The sequence below is a fragment of the Haliotis rufescens genome, unplaced genomic scaffold (assembly GCF_023055435.1).
Source record: "Haliotis rufescens isolate VD_foot unplaced genomic scaffold, xgHalRufe1.0.p SCAF_2, whole genome shotgun sequence".
Lineage (NCBI taxonomy): Eukaryota > Metazoa > Mollusca > Gastropoda > Lepetellida > Haliotidae > Haliotis > Haliotis rufescens.
Window position 1 is genome coordinate 34,307,312 of NW_025963890.1, and position 23,600 is coordinate 34,330,911.

General features: G+C 43.2%; 1 protein-coding gene across 9 annotated transcripts; it reads right to left on the reverse strand.

Annotated features, from left to right (window-relative positions):
• Positions 1–1,056: 1,056 nt before the first annotated feature.
• Positions 1,057–20,965, reverse strand: LOC124111888 (scavenger receptor class F member 1-like). 9 transcript variants are annotated; one of them, XM_046471774.2, is made up of 7 exons: positions 20,884–20,965; positions 18,584–18,650; positions 6,532–6,618; positions 5,512–5,851; positions 2,875–3,414; positions 2,466–2,571; positions 1,057–2,224 (listed from the first exon to the last, which is right to left on the reverse strand). In XM_046471774.2, exons 3-7 carry the CDS (start codon positions 6,547–6,549, stop codon positions 2,143–2,145), a joined length of 1,086 nt encoding a protein of 361 aa, XP_046327730.2. In that variant the 5' UTR covers positions 6,550–6,618; positions 18,584–18,650; positions 20,884–20,965; the 3' UTR covers positions 1,057–2,142. The 9 variants fall into 9 exon arrangements, with proteins under 9 accessions (XP_046327730.2, XP_046327725.2, XP_046327727.2 ...); XM_046471769.2 differs by having other exon boundaries at positions 18,584–18,653; positions 20,884–20,950; XM_046471771.2 differs by having other exon boundaries at positions 6,532–6,627; positions 18,584–18,653; positions 20,884–20,950.
• Between the last annotated feature and the right edge of the window lie 2,635 nt (positions 20,966–23,600).

Here is a 23,600-nt window from a genome sequence, read left to right on the forward strand (position 1 = left end):
GTTACATTCACCAACTGACAACCTCATCATCAGGATTTGTTCCAGACGTCATCAGATTGTTATCCAAATACAATCTCATGGATCCTCTGCTGTCGTTCCTGCGGAATGGTATCTTCATGGGGAACAGAGATGGAAACGATTCGTGAGTAAAGCTCTAAAATCTCACCATGTTTCTGCCTGGAGGCAGAGACTTGCTGCTGATCCAGAACTCCAGATGTTTAGTCGAATCCATCGACTATATGATGTCCATCCAGCCTGGCAGATCTCCTTAGACGACCCAACTCTTAGACTGAACTCTTAACTTTGTGATAAAGACGTGTGCCACCGCAAAGGACATGTGTGATATAGGACTGTGCCACAAATGTGGCTTATGTATCGTGACCCAGTGACACATGCAGTTGTTGAGTGTGAATGTACGTGTGACATTCGGGATCAGCTCTGGATGGAGTTGATCAATATCGGTGATGTTGACTTTAGCTGCTACTTGCATGATATGGACTCACTATGATTACAGACTCTGTGATAAAGATGCTAATGACTTTGCAAGAGTGTATGTAAAATATATCAAGCCAATGTTTAAAATGGTGTTCAACAAACTCAATATATCGGCATAACCATTCTGCAAATTTAATGCAAAATAATATGTTGTTCTCTGAAATGTTCATCTATTAATTTTATTTTTTTTGTAATCTTCTTTATGGAGGTAATATATTGTAGCCGAAGCTTAAAATCGCGATCTTAAGGATTTACAATAATTGTAGCGCTAATAGACTATGAGGTTGTTTTGTGCAATCGAGCCTAGGTAATTCTCCAGAATCGGTTTTTGGTCCATTGGTTCAAGATAGTACACGACATCATAATCCGTTGCGTAGTGTTAGACACCTATGATCGTGGGTTCAAATCCCAGACACTCCATGATTATGTTTCTTGGCTTGTCAGTACTATCTATACCCGGAATTCATCAAAGTGGTAAACGTGTAAGACCTTCATCACTTTGGGCTGCCATGGCGTGATAAAGACTGCACTCAATATATTAACAGTATAAAATAACACAAATGTCGTTGACGTTTTTTATTCTGCAATTTATATATGGTCAATATAAAAAAAAGATAACGACAAAGAAATATGGGGAGAAGCTGCAGATGTAAACATTGCCATGGACAATCGTACACAAAAGTACACTTCGTGAAAATACAAGACAACATTGCAGTGTACGTTCTGATAGTCGAACGGATATCGTGGCAAGTATATTTAAATCAATTAACTTCACTCATGAATCGCATTTCTGTTTCATATTTGTGCCTCGGCATATTCCGCTTCCAGGATCATATTCCTGGCAGCAATGGAGTCGCGGTATTTCCTTATGTTATGGAAGACAGGAAATATGAATATATGTGAGGAGTCGAGTGAACGGATATGTCATGTTATTGATCATAAAGATATGTGAGGTCGTTAGAATAACAGGTTGGCTTCGGGAATGCCTTAGGTAGTCTATGAACAGTATTTAGTCATTGGTTTTCACATCATAACTATGGGTAATGTAGGAACAGTTAAAAAATATTTCAGTTTGGTTCCGTTGGCAATGTTAATGCCAGCAGGCTAATTTCCACCAATAAATCCAAAGGGGCTTGTAACGCAAAAAAGTAGGAGCTCCAAGATACGTGGTCACAAAACGAAAGTAATGTAACCAGGTCAATTCATCTAGTTTGTTCGAGGAACAGGAACGTTGTCAATACTTTTATTGGCTTCGTAATGAAACATAGCTGAATTTTTTTATTTCCGAAGCCGTATTTTGGGAGCCAGCGTCTTCAGAAGCTCCTCAAACTCTCGTGGTTTTTCGACTTACCGAATGGTGCTGGCTCGTATACACAAACACCATGCGTCCAAACACGCTGGATCAATGGCACCTGTCAGCCCGCCCATCGTCATCCTTTTCACGACACATAAACCTGATGATAAAATGAGTTTACGTACGGTCGGCCCATTGCCGTGCCCCGTTCGTCGTGGACCTTGACCATGACCCCGCACTGGAAAAAGTCAGCGATCTGATTGACTATAAATAATATATGCATGAGAATCTTCCTCTACATCGTCTGCTACATCAAAGGCACGCTTGATGTCAAGGCTGAGGAAGATGTGCATTCAGACGAATTTCTCACTGTTAATTGTTTCACACACTTCATATTGTTTTCGGTTGCAAAATCTGATCCTGTATTTCAAATAACTGAAACAAAATATAATTATCTATTATTCATAATAGATGCACTACATGTTCATGACATTAGTTTAGATGAAGCCCCAAGTTTTCTTGATTTGAAATGATGGGTTGTAAAATATGTGGTAAGATGTACATATTTATACCATTTTCATTTCAATGTACGAATGTGTATTCATTGAATACACATCTACAAATATAAACACTCTCCACATAGCAGTTGTGTACAACAGACCGACAAAGTACTTACGTTAAGCATATCATCTGCACCACCATTACAACAAGGAACGGCGGAATCACAAGCAGAAAGGCGTAGAGGATGCGAATCTTAAATGTATCCGATGTTTCAGGTGCGTCTGAAATGGATGACGGATGGAAGAAATAAAAAGAAGGAAAGAACGAATACACAATGCTTATATGAATGTTTTGTTAATCCTTGTTACTTTAACGTCTTTAATTAATACCGTAATGCATGTCTCATCGGATGTAAACGAGCTATCGAAATGTCTACTGGAGCCAGGGCATTTGTTAATGAATGTTTTAGTTGGCCGGAAATAAAGTCACTTGCCATAGTCGACTTGTGAACATTTCTGTGATTTTGATACATTATTATGTCAAAGAAACAAATTGAAGAATTATCAAGAGTTTTAATGACCTACATCCATGCGTGCGAGTTTTCGTGACATCTATGGTGAAGGTGCACAGCTCGGCGTTTGGGAACTGGCTACAGGAGTAGCATTCTGATGGGCATTTCTGGTCACACCTCGCGCCTCTCCATCCAGATTCACAACCAACACTACAGTTCCCAATGACCACAGAACCTGTTTTTATACGTTTACACTTCTGAAAACTGGTAAGTGAATATTTGACAGCGACAGCACACTCCCCTGTATCCTGATAGCACACGTGGTTTAGGCAGGTGTTGCTGCAGGACATGTGACACTGACGCCCGTGCCAGCCACACTGGCAGCCAAGACAGGAGGCGTCTGTCTGATTGCAGCCTTCCTTGCAGGTGGTCGTGCAGGGGGCGCTGCAGGAAGGTCCATGGTAGCCACGGATGCACTGATGGTCACACTCTCCAGACGTCTTGCTACACCCGGAGTCACAGTTAGCGGGGCATGCTTTACTGCAGTCATCACCGTACAAGCCCTTCACACAATGCTGGCAAAGGACATCCAGGCAGCCTGGTTTTGCACTTCCTGAGGAAGATATGTTAGAATAGTGTGCAGGTGACAAGGGTTTAATTTTGTTTTACATTTTAGTTATAAAACGTCAGTTCAGTGTGAGAGGAAAACTCAACGTGATTCCTTGTGTCGAAACGTTCTCCGACTTGGTAAAACCAGCGAGCTTGAGTGTGGTGCTGACAAATCAAAGATCATCTTGGATTCGAAGCCATGTTCACCGGATCCTAGTACGATTAATGGACGCAACTCTATACAACGAATTGTCCAGTCTTAGGCCACTGGAATGCCCGAGAAAGTAGACACCACATTACGGATAACAACTTTTCTTTATTGTATTGTACTAGCGACGTTTCGGTACAGATCCTTATACCGTTGTCAGTCTTGTTTGACAACGGTACACAAGGATCTATACCGAAACGTCGCTATTACAGTACAGTAAAGAAGTCGTTATCCATAATGTACTTGTCTACTTTGTCACCCGTCAACTTCTGGGAAATGCCTATCAAACAATTCATAGAATACCCGAGGACCGAGAACACGGGGGGAAATGGAGAACATATTACGTTGCTTATATCGAGGATTGATTAACCACACTCGTGGTATCTTAAGTAGTGTGAATGAGTACTGACTGGTACAACAAACTCGCCTGACATCATTTCAGGTCTGTATAGCCAGTTGAGCTTGTGCTGTGAGACAGAACCATTGGTAGAGCTCGTTTAACCTTGAGCTCCTTTCACCAAGTGAAGTCACGTGATTCCAGTGCGTAAGAAACATGTATAATGAAATTCGTTGGCGACTTATTGATCCTCGATTTGGAAGCTAACATTTACTGTTGAGGCAACTCTTTCATTACAACAATGACCGAGGTCTCCACAGCTAAGGTATCACAAAATGTCTGAACCGTTCTGTCTAAAGCTGTCGTGGAAACATCAGATCACTTTACAAGTTCAACCGTGTATCAACTATTAGACTAAAGTAATAATAATGACAATAATAATCCCTTCAAACAGATAATCTTCATCGATTTAAAATGTGAAAATTTCTATGTTAATTGGTTCATCCCTTATATGTTATAAAGTATTCACCCGAATCCGTCAAAGATAGTGTTTTTCAGCTTTCTAGTCTACATTTGCGATAACAGATGGATTATATTTACGTCCTACTTCAGCTTACCATTCTACCTACTGAAGGGCTTCGCCCAATGTGGTAAACGTCTATGACCTGCATCACGTGCGGCTTCCTCCCGCTTGACGCTCACCATACCGGGGCGTGTAACGCAAAACGTTAGAAGCTACAAGATCTACAAGATCACCCATGGTCAGTTATATATAAAAATGAGTGAGTGAGTGACTGAGTGAGTGAGTTATGTTTAACGCCGCTTTTAACAGTATTCCAGTTAATCCATGGCAGTATTATATAAAACGAAAGGGATGTGACGAGAACAACTAACGAAGTTCGTTCAAGGATGAATTCAACAACGAATGCTGTAAATACCACAATACAACTTAACAGGAATTCATTTCAAGCCTATACATTTAGCTACATAATGAGTCAGAGATAAAAGAAATCGAAGCCGTACTTTGTGAGCCAGCGTCTTCAGAAGCTCAAAATATCGTGATTTTTTTATTCTGAGCCAAAGTCCCAGCTCAGAATTTGTATCGCTTACTTCCGATGTTTATGTGTACACAAATACCACGCCCAATCGATGGCAACTGTCTGCCTGTCCATCGCCAATCTTTTCGCGACACACAAACCACATGATAGAAATAAGCTTTTTGTTGTGCCACATCGTCATAAACGACCTTGGCTTTGACATATCCCGCACTGAAAAAAATCGCGCTATTCATTTTGCAGACGATGTTGGAGAGAAACATGCTCGTGCATATTTCATTAATAGTATATCAGATCTCTGTTTTATTTCAGTGCGGGTTATGTCAGGACCAAGGTCGTCTATGACGAACGGGAAACGGCAGAAAGCTTATTGGGAATGACGATGTGCGGGCTGAAACTGGTTGTGTCAACATATCTTGTAGCTGCTATGTTTCGGGTTACAACACGCTGTGTTATTACTGAAATATCGTTCAACCTGGAGTTTAACACAACTCATCTTACCGTCATTTTTTCCAGGTCCACAATAGGAATCACAGTTTGCACCACACCAATTTTCGACACAGTCTTCCCGGCATTCCCCAGTAACCTGATCACATGACATACATCCTTTACGACACTTCCAGTGACACATTTGCCCCGTCCAGCCATCAATACACCCGGTACTACATCTGAATGTTCCACTTCCGGGTTCCGACAAACATCTGGACTCATTGCAGTTTTGTCCACAGTTGGATAAACATGATGGTCCATACTTGCCATCACTGCATATGTCTGCAGCATGTGCAGCATGGACAACACAGGAGCAAATGATGAGGACAAGAGTAGGACTCATGTTCTCTGTCTGAAATAAAGATATCCAAATCCTATTACGCTGAAACATCACTTACATTGTTTAGTTAAACCAACTATAATAAGATGAACCTGGCTACGAATATTACGATTACAATGATATACAGACAGAATGAATCTGGCTACTTATATTACGATGCAGCAATATACAGACAAGATGAATCTGGGACGAATATTACGATGCAGCAATATACAGACAAGATGAATCTGGCTACGTATATTACGATGCAGCAATATACAGACAAGATGAATCTGGCTACGAATATTACGATACAGAAATGTACAGATGAGATGAATCTTGCTACGTATACTACGATACAGCAATATACAGACAAGACGAATCTGGCTACGTATATTATGATACAGCGATAAACAGACAAGATGAATCTTGTTACGAATATTACGATACAACAATATACAGACAAGATGAATCTGGCTACGTATATTACGATGCAGCAATATACGGATACAGAAAAACATACAAGATAAACGCTTCTTACAAAAGCGAGATAACTGCATTGTATCTTCCTCTCGAAAGGGAAATATTTTGTTTAATGCGTATTACACTGTTAGCCAATACACAGAAACATAATGTTTTGCAACTACACACAGTGTTAACACGACTCAATGAAAACCACTTGTTAACACTGACTACAATCAAACTTATATTACCTCCAGCGTCCTTGACATATGGTTCAAGCTTGCGGTAAAACTGCTTGGTGAATCACGCCAGCTGGCTCGTCGTGATATGGCCTGAAACTATCACAGCTAGGTGATTTACTACTTCAATGTAATACATGTATAAACGTGTATCATCTGTCTTGCAACTATATCTCTGACCTGGATGAATATGTACGAATATTTCATATAATCCACAAAGCCTCTTGAAACCTAGAGGCGTTTCTAATCATGTTAAATGCACTCGATCTTTAGGCTTTTTCATAAAGGAAATATGAGGGTTCTATTATCATACGTTCATGTAAATATATCTTGATTTACAGTTAGAAATTCTATGCACGTAGTTGACAGTGAGACACAATGCATCTATCATTCAACCAACATTAACACAACACAGTAAATGTCCGCTTCATGCATCAAATTTCACTTTCTAAATTTATTCGTGTCATAAAATACACGTTTCGATACGAGTAAACTCCTCCAAATGAGATGTGTTATTTACGTATAGAAGTACGTATAAATATATCCTAACGGCATACACTGTAGATGGAGAGTTGAACTGTTCATAGAGTACATGGTATCCTTTGATGAGTAATTATCCAAATGTCTGTCTTGCGTGTAGATGTATGTGGCGTAGTAATACAGACAGACAAGATCAACGTGCCCTGATAGGCTCCAGAGTGCATTCTCCAATCTCCGTGTCAGCCAGGGTATTCGGATGAGTGTGTGTGTGTGTGTGTGTGTGTGTGTGTGTGTGTGTGTGTGTGTGTGTGTGTGTGTGTGTGTGTGTGTGTGCGTGCGCGTTCCGCACTCAAGGTGTCGCAAAGATTTGACACGAGAGGATTTTAAAGTTCATCTGAAAACACTCCCAGATTCTCTAGCTCCCTTCGAAAGGCGAAAACAATGTCCCGACGTCACTGAAGTCAAAGCACACTTGATCATAGCAACTTAGCAAACTTGATGAGATTCATTTCAGAACACGCACAATTAAGAAAATCATACACGAACAACAGTTTCTGCCACAATAGTCACCACGATGTTCAATCATACGCTGGCGCGAATCCGTGAAAACTTCAAATTGACAGGTCAAATCATGCAGATTCCTCGTTTCAAATTAGCCGGCTTGTCTGCAGCCGTAAAAGCGTCTTGTCTGTAGCCTAAACAGCGGCTGTTCAGTCATACTCCAGTTCCATTGGTAATCACATTGTACCAGCAGGCTCATTCCCTTCAACATCTACAGGTTAGTGTTGAAGCACATCATAGACCGGTGTTGTCATCTTGCTTCGTAACCTGTCTGTTGATGCACGAAAAATGTAAACATTGGCAGCCATATTGACAGGTTTGAAGTGTGAGTAACGGTGATGGAGGTCCAAGTCTGCCCCATCCAAGTTCGGGGTGGAGAGGCGTTAAATTTGATTTTTATTATTTACTGGGGGTAATTGCTAACTAACTAACTAGCTGAAGCGCTCGGTTCCAAATTAAAATAAGAGGTATCTACTCTACAGTGGGACTACATCACATTTTGAAACACAATAGGTTTATCTATTAAATGTATTACCTTTGAAGAGAAGGTCGTGAAATGTTTAGCATTGTCTTGACTTATTATTTTACTATTGGTACACAATTAAGATTATGTATCAGTTGTTGAGTCAGTCTGTTAAGCAGGGCATTTGGCAAGGAGCCACTGACACCCATTCTTTTGGTTGAAATCTGATGTTTTTATCTAATTGACAGGTTATAAACATCAGCTGCTGTCATACAGTAAAGATGGGAGTTTGCCAACATTTGTGTCCTGCATCCGTTCTTATTATCGAGACTTTGCCATTGCACAATGTCACAATATAAAACCAACCATCAATTAAATTTGAAATATAATTCTACAACACAGTGACTATCAATAACACAGTGATGCGTTCACTACAATTAATATCATATTACAGGTATCAGCATAATGCAGCCATAGCCTTTCTGAGTCATCAACGTTTCATTGCATACACTGATCCTAAGTTAGTCTGTCAACTCCTCTTCAGTAAATCATCGGTGAGCCAGACTGTCAAATCTGTTTTGAGGTGAGTTTGACAAAATTAATAACTGAAACATAAGCTTCGTTGTCAGCGATATTCCCAGTACATATGACGTCATACATGGTGCATTGGCTCCATTCTGTTGATAAGCTTCATTCTCAGCAATATTCCCAGTACGCATGACGTCATACATGGTGCATAGGCTCAATTATGTTGAATCATTCTTTTGATAAGCTTCATTGCCAGCGATATTCCAAGTACACATGACGTCATACATGGTGCATTGGCTCCATTCTGTTGATAAGCTTCATTGCCAGCGATAGTACCAGTACATGTGACGTCATACATGGTGCATTGGCTCCATTCTGTTGATAAGCTTCATTGCCAGCGATAGTACGAGTACATGTGACGTCATACATGGTGCATTGGCTCCATTCTGTTGATAAGCTTCATTCTCAGCAAAATTCCCAGTACGCATGACGTCATACATGGTGCATAGGCTCAATTATGTTGAATCATTCTTTTGATAAGCTTCATTGCCAGCGATATTCCAAGTACACATGACGTCATACATGGTGCATTGGCTCCATTCTGTTGATAAGCTTCATTGCCAGCGATAGCACCAGTACACATGACGTCATACATGGTGCATTGGCTCCATTCTATTGATAAGCTTCATTGCCAGCGATAGCACCAGTACACATGACGTCATACATGGTGCATTGGCTCCATTCTGTTGATAAGCTTCATTGCCAGCGATAGTACCAGTACATGTGACGTCATACATGGTGCATTGGCTCCATTCTGTTGATGAGCTTCGTTGTCAGCGATAGTACCAGTACACATGGCGTCATACATTCTGTTGACAAGCTTCATACAGGTTGTCGGGCGGTGAGACAGATCGCATATAGGTTGTCGGGCGGTGAGACAGATCGCATACAGGTGGTCGGGCGGTTAGACAATTCGCATACAGGCTGTCGGGCGGTTAGACAGATCGCATACAGGTTGTCGGGCGGTTAGACAGATCGCATACATGTTGTCGGGTGGTTAGACAGATCGCATACAGGTTGTCGGGCGGTTGGACAGATCGCATACAACTGGTCAGGTGGTAAGACAGATCGCATACAGGTTGTCGGGCGGTGAGACAGATCGCATACAGGCTGTCGGGCGGTTAGACAGATCGCATACAGGTTGTCGGGCGATTGGACAGACGGCATACAGGCTGTCGGGCGGTTAGACAGATCGAATACGGGTTGTCGGGCGATTGGACAGACGGCATACAGGCTGTCGGGCGGTTAGACAGATCGCATACAGGTGGTCGGGCGGTTAGATAGATCGCATACAGGTTGTCGAGCGGTTAGACAGATCGCATACAGGTGGTCGGGCGGTTAGACAGATCGCATACAGGTGGTCGAGCGGTTAGACAGATCGCACACAGGTGGTCGAGCGGTTAGACAGATCGCATACAGGTGGTCAGGCGGTGAGACAGATCGCATATAGGTTGTCGGGCGGTTAGACAGATCGCATACAGGCTGTCGGGCGGTTAGACAATTCGCATACAGGCTGTCGGGCGGTTAGACAGATCGCATACAGGTTGTCGGGCGGTTAGACAGATCGCATACAGGTGGTCGAGCGGTTAGACAGATCGCATACAGGTGGTCGAGCGGTTAGACAGATCGCATACAGGTGGTCGAGCGGTTAGACAGATCGCATACAGGTGGTCGGGCGGTTAGACAGATCGCATACAGGTTGTCGAGCGGTTAGACAGATCGCATACAGGTGGTCGAGCGGTTAGACAGATCGCATACAGGTGGTCGGGCGGTTAGACAGATCGCATACAGGTTGTCGAGCGGTTAGACAGATCGCATACAGGTGGTCGGGCGGTTGGACAGATCGCATACAGGTTGTCGAGCGGTTAGACAGATCGCATACAGGTGGTCGAGCGGTTAGACAGATCGCATACAGGTGGTCGGGCGGTTGGACAGATCGCATACAGGTTGTCGGGCGGTTAGACAGATCGCATACAGGTGGTCGGGCGGTTAGACAGATCGCATACAGGTTGTCGGGCGATTGGACAGACGGCATACAGGCTGTCGGGCGGTTAGACAGATCGCATACAGGTTGTCGGGCGGTTAGACAGATCGCATACAGGTGGTCGAGCGGTCAGACAGATCGCATACAGGTGGTCGGGCGGTTAGACAGATCGCATACAGGTGGTCGGGCGGTTAGACAGATCGCATACAGGTGGTCGGGCGGTTAGACAGATCGCATACAGGTGGTCGGGCGGTTTGACAGATCGCGTACAGGCTGTCGGGCGGTTAGACAGATCGGATACAGGTGGTCGGGCGGTTAGACAGATCGCATACAGGTGGTCGGGCGGTTAGACAGATCGCATACAGGTGGTCGGGCGGTTAGACAGATCGCATACAGGTGGTCGAGCGGTTAGACAGATCGCATACAGGTTGTCGGGCGGTTAGACAGATCGCATACAGGTGGTCGAGCGGTCAGACAGATCGCATACAGGTGGTCGAGCGGTCAGACAGATCGCATACAGGTGGTCGAGCGGTCAGACAGATCGCATACAGGTGGTCGAGCGGTTAGACAGATCGCATACAGGTGGTCGGGCGGTTAGACAGATCGCATACAGGTGGTCGGGCGGTTAGACAGATCGCGTACAGGCTGTCGGGCGGTTAGACAGATCGCGTACAGGCTGTCGGGCGGTTAGACAGATCGCATATACAGGTGGTCGAGCGGTCAGACAGATCGCATACAGGTGGTCGAGCGGTTAGACAGATCGCATACAGGTGGTCGAGTGGTTAGACAGATAGCATACAGGTGGTCGAGCGGTTAGACAGATCGCATACAGGTGGTCGAGCGGTTAGACAGATTGCATATACAGGTGGTCGAGCGGTTAGACAGATCGCATACAGGTGGTCGGGCGGTTAGACAGATCGCATACAGGTGGTCGGGCGGTTAGACAGATCGCATACAGGTGGTCGGGCGGTTAGACAGATCGCATACAGGTGGTCGGGCGGTTAGACAGATCGCGTACAGGCTGTCGGGCGGTTAGACAGATCGGATACAGGTGGTCGGGCGGTTAGACAGATCGCATACAGGTGGTCGGGCGGTTAGACAGATCGCATACAGGTGGTCGGGCGGTTAGACAGATCGCATACAGGTGGTCGAGCGGTTAGACAGATCGCATACAGGTTGTCGGGCGGTTAGACAGATCGCATACAGGTGGTCGAGCGGTCAGACAGATCGCATACAGGTGGTCGAGCGGTCAGACAGATCGCATACAGGTGGTCGAGCGGTCAGACAGATCGCATACAGGTGGTCGAGCGGTCAGACAGATCGCATACAGGTGGTCGAGCGGTTAGACAGATCGCATACAGGTGGTCGGGCGGTTAGACAGATCGCATACAGGTGGTCGGGCGGTTAGACAGATCGCGTACAGGCTGTCGGGCGGTTAGACAGATCGCGTACAGGCTGTCGGGCGGTTAGACAGATCGCATATACAGGTGGTCGAGCGGTCAGACAGATCGCATACAGGTGGTCGAGCGGTTAGACAGATCGCATACAGGTGGTCGAGTGGTTAGACAGATAGCATACAGGTGGTCGAGCGGTTAGACAGATCGCATACAGGTGGTCGAGCGGTTAGACAGATTGCATATACAGGTGGTCGAGCGGTTAGACAGATCGCATACAGGTGGTCGAGCGGTTAGACAGATCGCATATACAGGTTGTCGGGCGGTTAGACAGATCGCATACAGGTGGTCGAGCGGTTAGACAGATAGCATATACAGGTTGTCGAGCGGTTAGACAGATAGCATACAGGTGGTCGAGCGGTCAGACAGATCGCATACAGGTGGTCGAGCGGTTAGACAGATAGCATATACAGGTGGTCGAGCGGTTAGACAGATCGCATACAGGTGGTCGAGCGGTTAGACAGATCGCATACAGGTTGTCGGGCGGTTAGACAGATCGCATACAGGTTGTCGGGCGGTTAGACAGATCGCATACAGGTTGTCGGGCGGTCAGACAGATCGCATACAGGCTGTCGGGTGGTTAGACAGGCATACTTACAACGTCTGTTAAACTGTATATATATTTTTCAACAAAAACTCCAATTTACCAAACTAAAAATGTGTGGATTTCACTGAAAAAACAGCAATGCCTGGAGTTCGTAGGGGCAGCAATGGACTTGCGTCTGGCATAACATTAAGTTGTACATTACCTACACCGCTTCCGACCCATGAATGTAGCGTAGTAAAAAGGTTTTGTGAACGCACACTTGTGGGTTATCAGATTACAATGTTCTTGTGACTTATATTTGCTCGCAGAACAAACCGGTCATTATAGTCAGTCACTTAAGAAGCTCCAACAACTAGACAGTTACACAACAGATATTTCAAACTAAAACAATTACCTTACCTTCAAAAACGTAAATATGGTTGGGTCAGGTTATTCTCAAACAATGTACACAAGGCATTGTGCATACTTACAATAAGCTGAAATTAGAAATACCTATTATGTAGAGCAAAATGGGAAGTTTCCACTTGTCCTTCACCTTTGATATCCACCATTGCACATCCATGTGTAAAAATACATAATACATGTCATGAAGAGCTGCGGCTGCACGCCACAAGACAGTGGGTCTTGTAGGGTATGCATGTTTGGTGTGAGTGTATGATAGTTCCCAACTAGCCGACATGCATCTGTCAAAGTGTGCCATGTCCCCCCGACACTCACCGTGTGAAGGTTTGCATGCTCCCCACACGGCGGGGCAGCCAGCGCCGACATAGCCACAGAAATGTCGCTGCAGTGGAAACTCACTTGTGATATGCAAGCGTAGCACGGAATGACACGCATATGTGTTTTGCATTAGTAGAGACAACAGTCGGTTGTTGTGTCCTGACAACAACCCCAGAACTGGAGCAACGCGTCTTCTTCACTTACATTCACAGAAAGAAGTTACAGCATGTACATAATACAGTCCCCTCGAACTGTAGGGAATTTATATTTCATTTAAGATAAATGTTGTTGTCAAAACGTTTTTTATTTAACCTGATAGAAATATGAATTCTCTAACTGTAAATGTAAATGCAACACTCAGTGTTTAACTCTTACTGAAGTCCAGGAGACGCAAGTCCAGTATATCAAGTACATGTGTTATGACCGTGTATTCAGCCCATTCCCTCTGTACACGTGATTGCCATGTCACCAACCCATTCTCTACAAGTGAGTTGTTCCCCCAAAGATGGAGTTGGGCAACGCAGATGAATGCATAGGCCGGACGGCTGCATCCAAGATAAGGCGATATATGGCAATCGGTACTGGGAGAAAAGGTTTAGATAATCGCCTGAGGATTGTGAGAATATTCAGGAAATACCAAACTTAACTCCCAAGTTCACAACAAAGGACGAGTCCAACATTGCCGAGGTCGAATTTTATTCACGGAGTCATCATTATTTAAATATGGGTAAATATTTTTAAAGCTTTTTATTAACATCCCTAAAGTGACTGAACATAATGTTGTTATTTCTTATAAAAAGTAAAGCCCGTAGTCGTCGTTTATCGCACAATTAAGTAATACTATACTAACCAGTATGTACATGCGTCGTCGGAAGACAATCAAGACTGAACTAATGGCGTTTAACTTGATGCCAATGTAAGCATTCATGCTGGAGATTCAAGGACAACAACATAATTAAACTTCAATGATTAAAATAAATTCAGTCGAACATCCCATTTTCGTGTTTATAAATATTTTTTAAGTGGAAAATTCTACATTGAGCGCACTTCAATGATAATGCGAGACAACGGTACACTTGAAAGACGGGAAAGCGGCATGTGACCAACATACTGCATATAATATCATGTGATATTTTCAAAGGGGGTAGGGGCTTCAACGCCTCCCCGCAACACCCTTGATCCCCCCTTGATCCGCCCGGGTAGGTGTGTACTACAGACTAAACGCTGCATGCACCAAGCAATCAGGAGTAATGTGGACTGCACGCTGCATGCACCACGCAATCAGGAGTATTGTTGACTGCACGCTGCATGTACCAAGCAATCACGAGTATTGTAGACTGCACTCTGCATGCACCAAGCAATCAGGATTATTGCAGACTGCACTCTGCATGCACCAAGCAATCACGAGTATTGTAGACTGCACTCTGCATGCACCAAGCAATCAGGAATATCGTAGACTGCACGCTGCATGTACCAAGCAATCAGGATTATTGCAGACTGCACGCTGCATGTACCAAGCAATAACGAGTATTGTAGACTGCACTCTGCATGCACCAAGCAATCAGGAGTATTGTAGACTGCACGCTAATAAAATTAGCATTGGATTCTTTAACTGTAACTGTTTCTTTATGAAATGTACAAAGCTACATTGACAATGTCCCTCCCCTGAATGTCCAAGAGTCATCATTGTGAGTCCCACAGCAAGCATCAACATGCGCTCACAGTTGGCAGCTGACGCATCACGTTTTCTTCAGGTTGATTTTATATTAGAAATTAAAGCTATGCACCATAACCAGCAATTGATTACTACACATCTGTACATATCCAATTAGCATAATAATAGAGCCACAATGTTATTAGGCATTCCATGCTGCTATGGATGTACGTCAATGTAAGTAATGTCATACATGGTCACAATTGGTCAACAACACCGATGATATAAATCTCATTTGCTCTGTGGCTGTTATCACTATCAACGACTCGGACTTGATAGATGGAGACCACTAGTCTGTAAATGTCCTCTGCTTTACGTGATCTAATCTAATTCTTTAACATGCATTTATTGCATACATTTATGAAACAGGGTACAATCTTGACGGCCATCAGCAATACAAAGGACAAATTCAGAAAATGTAGTGTCGCTGTAATATTCATGCATTCTAGTCAGTGAGCGAGTGAGTGATTTGGATTTTAAGCCGCTTTTAGCAATATTCCAGCAACATCACAGCGGGGGACATCAGAAATGGTCTTCACGCAGTGCACCAATGTTTGGAATCGAACCCGGGGCTAATATTCATGCATGCTACATAGTGTTTCTGTAATATTCATGCACGCTACATAGTGTTGCTGTAATATTCATGCACGCTACATAGTGTTGCTGTAATATGCATGCACGCTACAAAGTGTTGCTGTAATATTCATGCATGCTACATAGTGTTGCTGTAATATTCATGCATGCTACATAGTGTTGCTGTAATATTCATGCACGCTACATAGTGTTGCTGTAATATTCTTGCATACTACATAGTGTTGCTGTAATATTCTTGCACTCTACATAGTGTTGCTGTAATATTCTTGCATACTATATAGTGTTGCTGTAATATTCTTGCATACTACATTGTGTTGCTGTAATATTCTTGCACGTTACATAGTGTTGCTGTAATATTCTTGCATACTATATAGTGTTGCTGTAATATTCATGCATGCTACACAGTGTTGCTGTGATATTCATGCACGCTACATAGTGTTGCTGTAATATTCATGCACGCTACATAGTGTTGCTGTAATATTCTTGCACGCTACATAGTGTTGCTGTTATATTCTTGCACGCTACATAGTGTTGCTGTAATATTCATGCATGCTACATAGTGTTGCTGTAATATCATGCACGCTACATAGTGTTGCTGTAATATTCTTGCACGCTACATAGTGTTGCTGAAATATTCTTGCACGCTACATAGTGTTGCTGAAATATTCATGCATGCTACATAGTGTTGCTGATATATTCTTGCATGCTACATAGTGTTGCTGTAATATTCTTGCACGCTACATAGTGTTGCTGTAATATTCTTGCACGCTACATAGTGTTGCTGAAATATTCAATGGCGCTAGTCATTAAGGTGATTAAACAAGGACTGGTCGGCTCGGAGTCAGTATACTGTGTCTGAGTGGAGTATTTTGTTGAACCGAGGCATGGTATCTCAGTGGGCTAGCACATTCGGACTAGTACAAGCAGCCACACACGCACACACACATACATGCACGTCGCTATGTAAGCACTACTTCACCTCGCCTCCCCTGTATTAATCAAGCATACTATGTAGTGCAGTAGATACGCATAACTTATATATGTCGACGTCAACTAATACTTTCTAATGTCGTGCCAGAATCTAACGATCACAGGTTCGAATCCCATTCGCCCTCATCATGTTTGTCAGCACCGTGCTGGTGGGTTTCACCACAGCATACAACCCTATATACCCGAATCACCCTGGACATTAAATATTAAACAGACACGTCGTGATATAACTGAAATACTGTTCAAAGTGGCGTCAACCCCACCTTACTCATTCTAAAGGCTACAAAGGTGTGGTATACTGCCAAACTTCGGGTCAGATGAGCAAATCAGCCGTAATTACAGTCATGTTTCTTCTCGATGGTATTCTACTCTAGTATCGCCTTAAATGCAGTCAAGCCTCCAAACTGTGAAATTCCATACGGGACCCAATTGGTCTTCGATCCACAATGCCAGGGAGGCGTTCCCGTGCACACTGTAGAGACAGGATGCTAGTGTAATGCTGGGACTCCTACACTTCACTGTAGACACAGGCAGATTGCTTTGTGAAACGGGGACCTGGCGGTGAAATTTCGTTCCGAATCTACTTTATGCAGCCATAATGCTTTGTGTCTACAATGTTTTCATGAAACAACACTGTTGATTTTTTAGTGTTGAACATAGCAAATAATAAAACGAATCTTTAATTTCATTGTACTACTTTACATTGATCATATGAAGCTCTAAAGGACAACATGTCAACACCATATCAATCTCCAAACGTCAGCTCGTAGTAAGGTGAAAAAGTGATCAGTTTACAGCGGTCAAATAGCAAGTCTTTCAGTGCAATTTTCAATCTGGCGTTGTCGACTTTTGACCAAACGCGCTATGTACCAAAAAACACGAGAATGCGAGATCGCGATTGGCCAAATTTCGCGTTCTCGCGATCTCGTATTTTGGGCATATTTAGCTCGTTTATAAAGGTCGAGATCGCATCGCGAGAATGCGAGATCGCGAGAATAACCCTTACAGTATTCAATAATTTGCAGATTTTTTTGCATAATAATTATGATATTCTACTACACAAAACCACCTCCTTGGTCTAGTGGTAGAGCATCCGAAAAACAAGGACTCGGTTCGGAGTTAGCACACACGCACGCACGCACGCACGCACGCACGCACGCACTCACGAACAAACACATATGTGCATGGGGCATGATGGCTACCCAGTTCTCTTTGGGCGTCTCAGAGCACATCAAACTCCGGTTTGCTGCTAACTTTTCAGACTCAGTATCCTCGCGGCCATGAAACATTTATAGCAATGCTATATGGTCAGTCATCTTAGGAGTTGCGCCAGCCGCGGACTGTGTTTCTCGAAATTATATTTTGTGTAGATCGGCTGATCAGGCCATTTTATTTTAAGAACATCTTTAGAATACAGTTCCACAAACTTTTCAAACACGTGACAATACCCTGTGGCGTAATTTGTCGTGTTGTGGTACTGTATTCTAAAGGTGCTCCTCGTAGGATCATGGTAGGCCTAAGGGTCGCAACTCTGCAAAGTGAATTGAAAAATATTTTGCTTCCATGAAATCACAAAACAAGCAACAGGCTGTGTGGAAATGTTAATGATCCTAAACTTTACTTTTACCTTTAGACGTTAATCCTGATATTAAACTGCTCCCCCTGCTGGTTTTCACAGCAAGAATCGTTGATCCAGTCAAGCATTTTTTGTTCGCTGTCAAAGTCAGCCGCCATTTTGGTTTGAGAACGAAGCGACCTCAGCCAGCGATTGTTTCGCTTGCAAGCGGCTTACTGTTGTAAGGTGAATCGCTGTACATCGCTTGCAAGCGATTCGCGCTTTGTAACGCACCCAAGTATTACAGCTAAAATGGATAGACACACATACAGACCCATGAAAAGAATTTGATAACGTCCTCATGCGTCGGAATGGAAAGGAGTGCACTGAAATACGCTACCAAGGTACACTTACATTATACCGGATACCTGTCGACCATGCTTGTTGGATGCTTCTTAAAAAGCGGCACTCGACAGCGTGACTACTGGAAAAAAAGGGGGAATAACGCTCAAGATATGCAGAAATTTTTTATTCCATTTGCATTTGTATGATTTAATTAAACGACGAAATTGAATATCAAAGTAAATAATAAAACGGGGAAAATCAGATATCACTATAAAACAAATACACGAAAGTAGAAGTTCCATAATAGCGAGCGGGGACACATTTCAACAAACATGTTGTATTTTTCATTAACTCGGGGTACTGAAATGACATTGGAGCACCTTTAGAATGAAGTACCACAACTTCTCGTGAGGACGATCTCTGCCGTAGGTCACAAGCAACCAGTTTTCGTGAGAATCCGTCTGACGCGAACTCCGGATTGTTAGTCCGACAGCTAACCGACTGAGCTACGTCCACACGGTGAAACAAAGTGCAAATTTACCTAGTCATGCCTACGACGTTACGGAACTGAACGAAAAGGGTCGAATTGGTGATGGACACTTACGAAGGTTACGGGTAGGCATGGTGTCTCGTGACTTTAGTCTTCGGACACTTACGGATGATCCCTATGTCATTTGGCACACTCGTCCCATTCCGTAATCTACAAGATACCGAGTGGTGAGGAATGAGCCGATATGGCGCGAACTGAAAACGGCTCCAGGCGTCAGACGTCAGACATCGAACTCGCGAGTACGCTTGAATGACATGGTATTTAATAATTCGTCGGGTGGATTTTGTGACAGAAAAGTGTAGTAGGGAACATTGTTAAGATGATGTGGATAATAGTAAGGAACGAGGGAGGCATGAGCATGGCTAGTGACGACACAACGGTGAGTTCGCTTTTAAATCAGACTGAAAAAATGTAGCCGGTAAAAGTGACCTGTGTGAATGTCCCAGGACAGTTTCCAGTAGCCAAAATAGTTGACGCAAAACCATCTCATTCTTTTTACTCGACGTTTTTGTGTGAAGAATATTATGAGCTGCTATAGAATCTATAATAGCCACGAAACGGGTACCTAACCCTAATGATCGTAGAGGGATGATTGATCGTAAAGGGGATCCAAGGGCTAAGGATAGAGTTTGGGGTAGCCTACCCTAACACTGGCGACATTTCGATGTGTTTAGCGCCAATATAATATCCCCAATAAACTGCATTCTTGTGCATAATAATAAAAATTAATGAACCGAACAAATAATATATGTATAAAAAAATATATAAAAAATAAAAGTGCTTTCGTAAACTAGCGCTTGCTATAAAATGCGCCGCCGCAGTCTATATTTAGTAAAGAAATATTCAAAACTCTCCACACCGCTTGGCGTATTCAATGACATTTCCACACTCCGTCGCAGTGGTGACTCAGCATAACACCACTGCCACAGGCTAATTTGCATATCACGTGACCGGACTTTTCTCTTGTTTGTAAACAAACGCGCTTTTTCAGAAATCAGTATAGAACAGACTAATGCAAGTATTTGGGGGCGCTTCACATATTGTTTTGCATAACTATATAGATATGCTACTACAACTGCGACAGTGAGTTGCATGACAATATATATTTATGCATCAAAGTGACCGTGTCGCTAGCTCTCCGTTGGGCTTCGATGACAGCACGTGGAGCCGTACAACCAATGTAAACATAGGATAACTACGCAAAAACAAGTAGATTTTTACGTATTTGCATACTTTCTCAATGAAAGTTAACCATTCTTTGACATTTGTTTATGAAAATGTGTAGACTTGTCAAACATGAAACGGATGAAAAGCATATGCAATATCTTGAATGGACTGTGAAAGATGTGACGAATCGTCACATGGCGCTGGCCTGTGGCAGAGGTACTATGCTAGCTGGCTGCCGGCCGCATGGAACTCTGGGTAGGAGAGTGTGACATTTCGTGTAGAGATGAAAGATCACTGGGAGGAGCTTATGCACACCCAATGACCCCTGACGTCACAGGGCATTGTTTCGCCGGTGTGACTGGCAACAAAATACTACAAATTACGCCATAGGGTATTGGCACGTGTTTGAAAGGTCTGTGGTACTGTACTCTAAAGGTAGGCCATGCCATTTACCTTCGAAAGCTAATTTTGCAAGGACTTGTGTGGAAAACACAAACACCCTTGTTAATTTAGTGAGTCGGCTAAAAAAAGAAACCGTTACTGACGAAGGAGCTCGCGCACATCCCTTTCCAAAATGGCGGAAGATATCCGGTATACTGCTACCTAGCTGGTACCAACATGAGTAAAACATGTACACTTGCAGCGAACTCACCTCGAATTTCCTTTGTTGATTCACGAACCAACCGACAGATATACATGTCGGAAATGCCAATGCAACCCCTCCTATATAACGTTGATGATGTGACGTCATCCAACACTTGTGACGTCAAAGTAAAGTATTCAATAACGTCATCAAACGACACTAGGGGTGCGTTGCAAAGCGCCAATCGCTTGTAAGCGATGTACAGCGATTCGCCATACAACAGTGCGCTTACTTTCAGCCGCTTGCAAGCGATGTACAGCGATTCGCCATACAACAGTGCGCTAACTTTCAGCCGCTTGCAAGCGAAACAATCGCTGGCTGAGGTCGCTTCAATCTCAAACCAAAATGGCGGCTTACTTTGACAGCGGAACAAGGACATCTTGACTAGATCAACGAGAAAATGAGCAAAGGCAGCTAACACCCCATCATCCTCACTCTGCTCCACATCTTCAAAGTAGTCATAAATTTCATCAGCTCGTCATCGAGCCTCTTCTATTACGTTCTTCTTTACGCGGATGGTCAGACTCGCTGACATGTTGATGCATGTAATCGTATCTCAATTACGTGGATAGATGCTAATGATAACAAATTCACTGGGTTGTCTGGTCCAGACTCGATTATTTACAAACCGCCGTCCTATAGCTGGAAGATTGCTGAGTGCGGCGTAAACAACAAACAAACAAACGTCCACGCAACCAAGCGGTAGTTGCGCCGTCATTTTGGAAGAGTGCGCAAGCGCTTCGAACTGTTGCAGACCCCGGGTTGAGCGATGAATTTGCTTTCTCTAAGCCATCCGTGGCTTGCAACGCGCCCTAGAACAAACATTAGTAGATGTAAAGGGACATTAACACGGTACAACTAGTTGTATGCAATTTATTGTATGCAATTAGTTGTACTAACTTAAGTTGTACACTCGGCATTCGCACGGCAGCGAGTTGCATACATCTCGGGTCTCGCGAGATCTCTGACAAAAAGCTTGTGATTCACTACATTATCGCTAAAATCCTGTGCCCTGTTCCACAAAGCGATCTTACCCCTACGACTACCGTAGGCCTGTGTTAAAGTATGGGAGTTACGATCATCTTAGCGCTAAGATCGCTTTGTTGAACAGGGCCCTGGTTGCCGAGTTACATGTTCAGAAGCATAGTTTTGAAATATCAACGCTGTGAGAGAATTGCGGTCGCGCGGTACTTGGTCAACCTCTGACTTTGCAATTTAACCGAGTTGTATATTACTGAATTTTTGACCCCATGGTGAAAAAATGAAAGTTTGGTTTGAAGTGTTAAATGTTGTCCAAGTTTCTGTTTTGCTGATGATAAAGCCTCTGAAATATGTAGCCATTAACATTTGATCGTACAAAGATAAAGTACAGTGCGACGATTTTTTTTTTTTATTTGACAGATTTATGTAAACTGTGAGCGAACAAAATACTGTCTAATATCCGAACAACGTCATGACAGATATATTAGAATTGTACGATTATGTATACGAAAACGTTCTTGTTTTAGGTGGCGAAAATAAAGTTTCCACTATGACGTCAAAACACGGGGGAGATGTCCATATGTACAAAGACAAAAAAGGGCATAACTCCGCCATGCTTAACTGTAATCCAGTATACGTCTGGTCCGTGGTGAGCATATGCTTTGGCTCAGGACAATACATTCAAGTTGTTTATAGTTATGTGTATCTACAAAGTTCCTACACGGCTATCGATTTTGATAACCACATCGGTTCCTTTTCTGGGACATTGAATGATTGCCATCCAAAATGTCCTGAAGACATATTTCGGATTTTTTGATAATTTAGAAGAATGACCTATAAAACTCCTGAAAGTGCCAAATACGTTTAGGTTTTAGCCCAATTAATAAGTAACGTTGAAATCGGTACCACAAACATGTAACAGAATATTACCACTGATATTCGTTCATAGTATAGAAAGTTTCGATTAAAAGAACAGAATGTTGGGCTTTATCACTACAACAGCTCCACAATCCCCCACCCCCGACCCCCCACCCCAACCCAACCCCACCCACCAACGCACTCCCAAACTGTCGTCTTCAATTTTACGTTAGTTCCACATTGACAAGGCAAAATAATGACAAATGGTCATTTATGGAGTTAATATCCCTTCATGGCGTTTGATATTCTCTTGAAACTGTAAATTTCTTACTTAACTCGTCAATCGGACCGTTCGTTTCGCAAAGCGCCATTTTTCTAACTTGACCAGCGTGTATTCTTTCGCTTCCAACAGCAGTCTCGAAGCTTTCAAGAATGTGTTTTGTTAAAGTTGATTTTGTATAAAATCATATCTACTTGTATGATACAGAAATTACGCAACCCAAAATATTTTTGTTACCTTTGTTTATATATATTTATAACGATTTGTTCAGTCGCAAATACAAGGGGTAGTGACCCGTCCCTGTGTGCTGCGCCACTCGTGAAAATATCTCCTTTCCCTCCGTCACTCGGTGAGAGGAACATGATTTTTCACTGGACACATGAAATATCCTCTATCTCTCATTGAGTGACGGGGCCAAAGGAGGTATTTTCACGAGTCGTGTTTCAAATGTTAAGTTTAGCGCGGTATGTTTAACTCCTAATTACAAATGGAAGATGAAATACCTGATGTGACAGTGACCTTAAAAGTGCTACTTCCATTTTGGGTCGTATTTTGATCAGCATTCTGCAGGTTACCCTAACATCGCGATTTCAGTTTTCAATTACCA

Bases quoted from the DNA above. Each gene is read 5' to 3' on its own strand.
- LOC124111888 (XM_046471767.2), bottom strand. From the start codon at position 13,364: ATGTCGGCGCTGGCTGCCCCGCCGTGTGGGGAGCATGCAAACCTTCAC. The intron at 3,415-5,511 runs GTAAGATGAGTT...TATCTTCCTCAG, and splicing joins TGGACCTGGAAAAAATGACG to GAAGTGCAAAACCAGGCTGC. The intron at 2,225-2,465 runs GTAAGTACTTTG...ATTTTGTTTCAG, and splicing joins GTGCAGATGATATGCTTAAC to TTATTTGAAATACAGGATCA.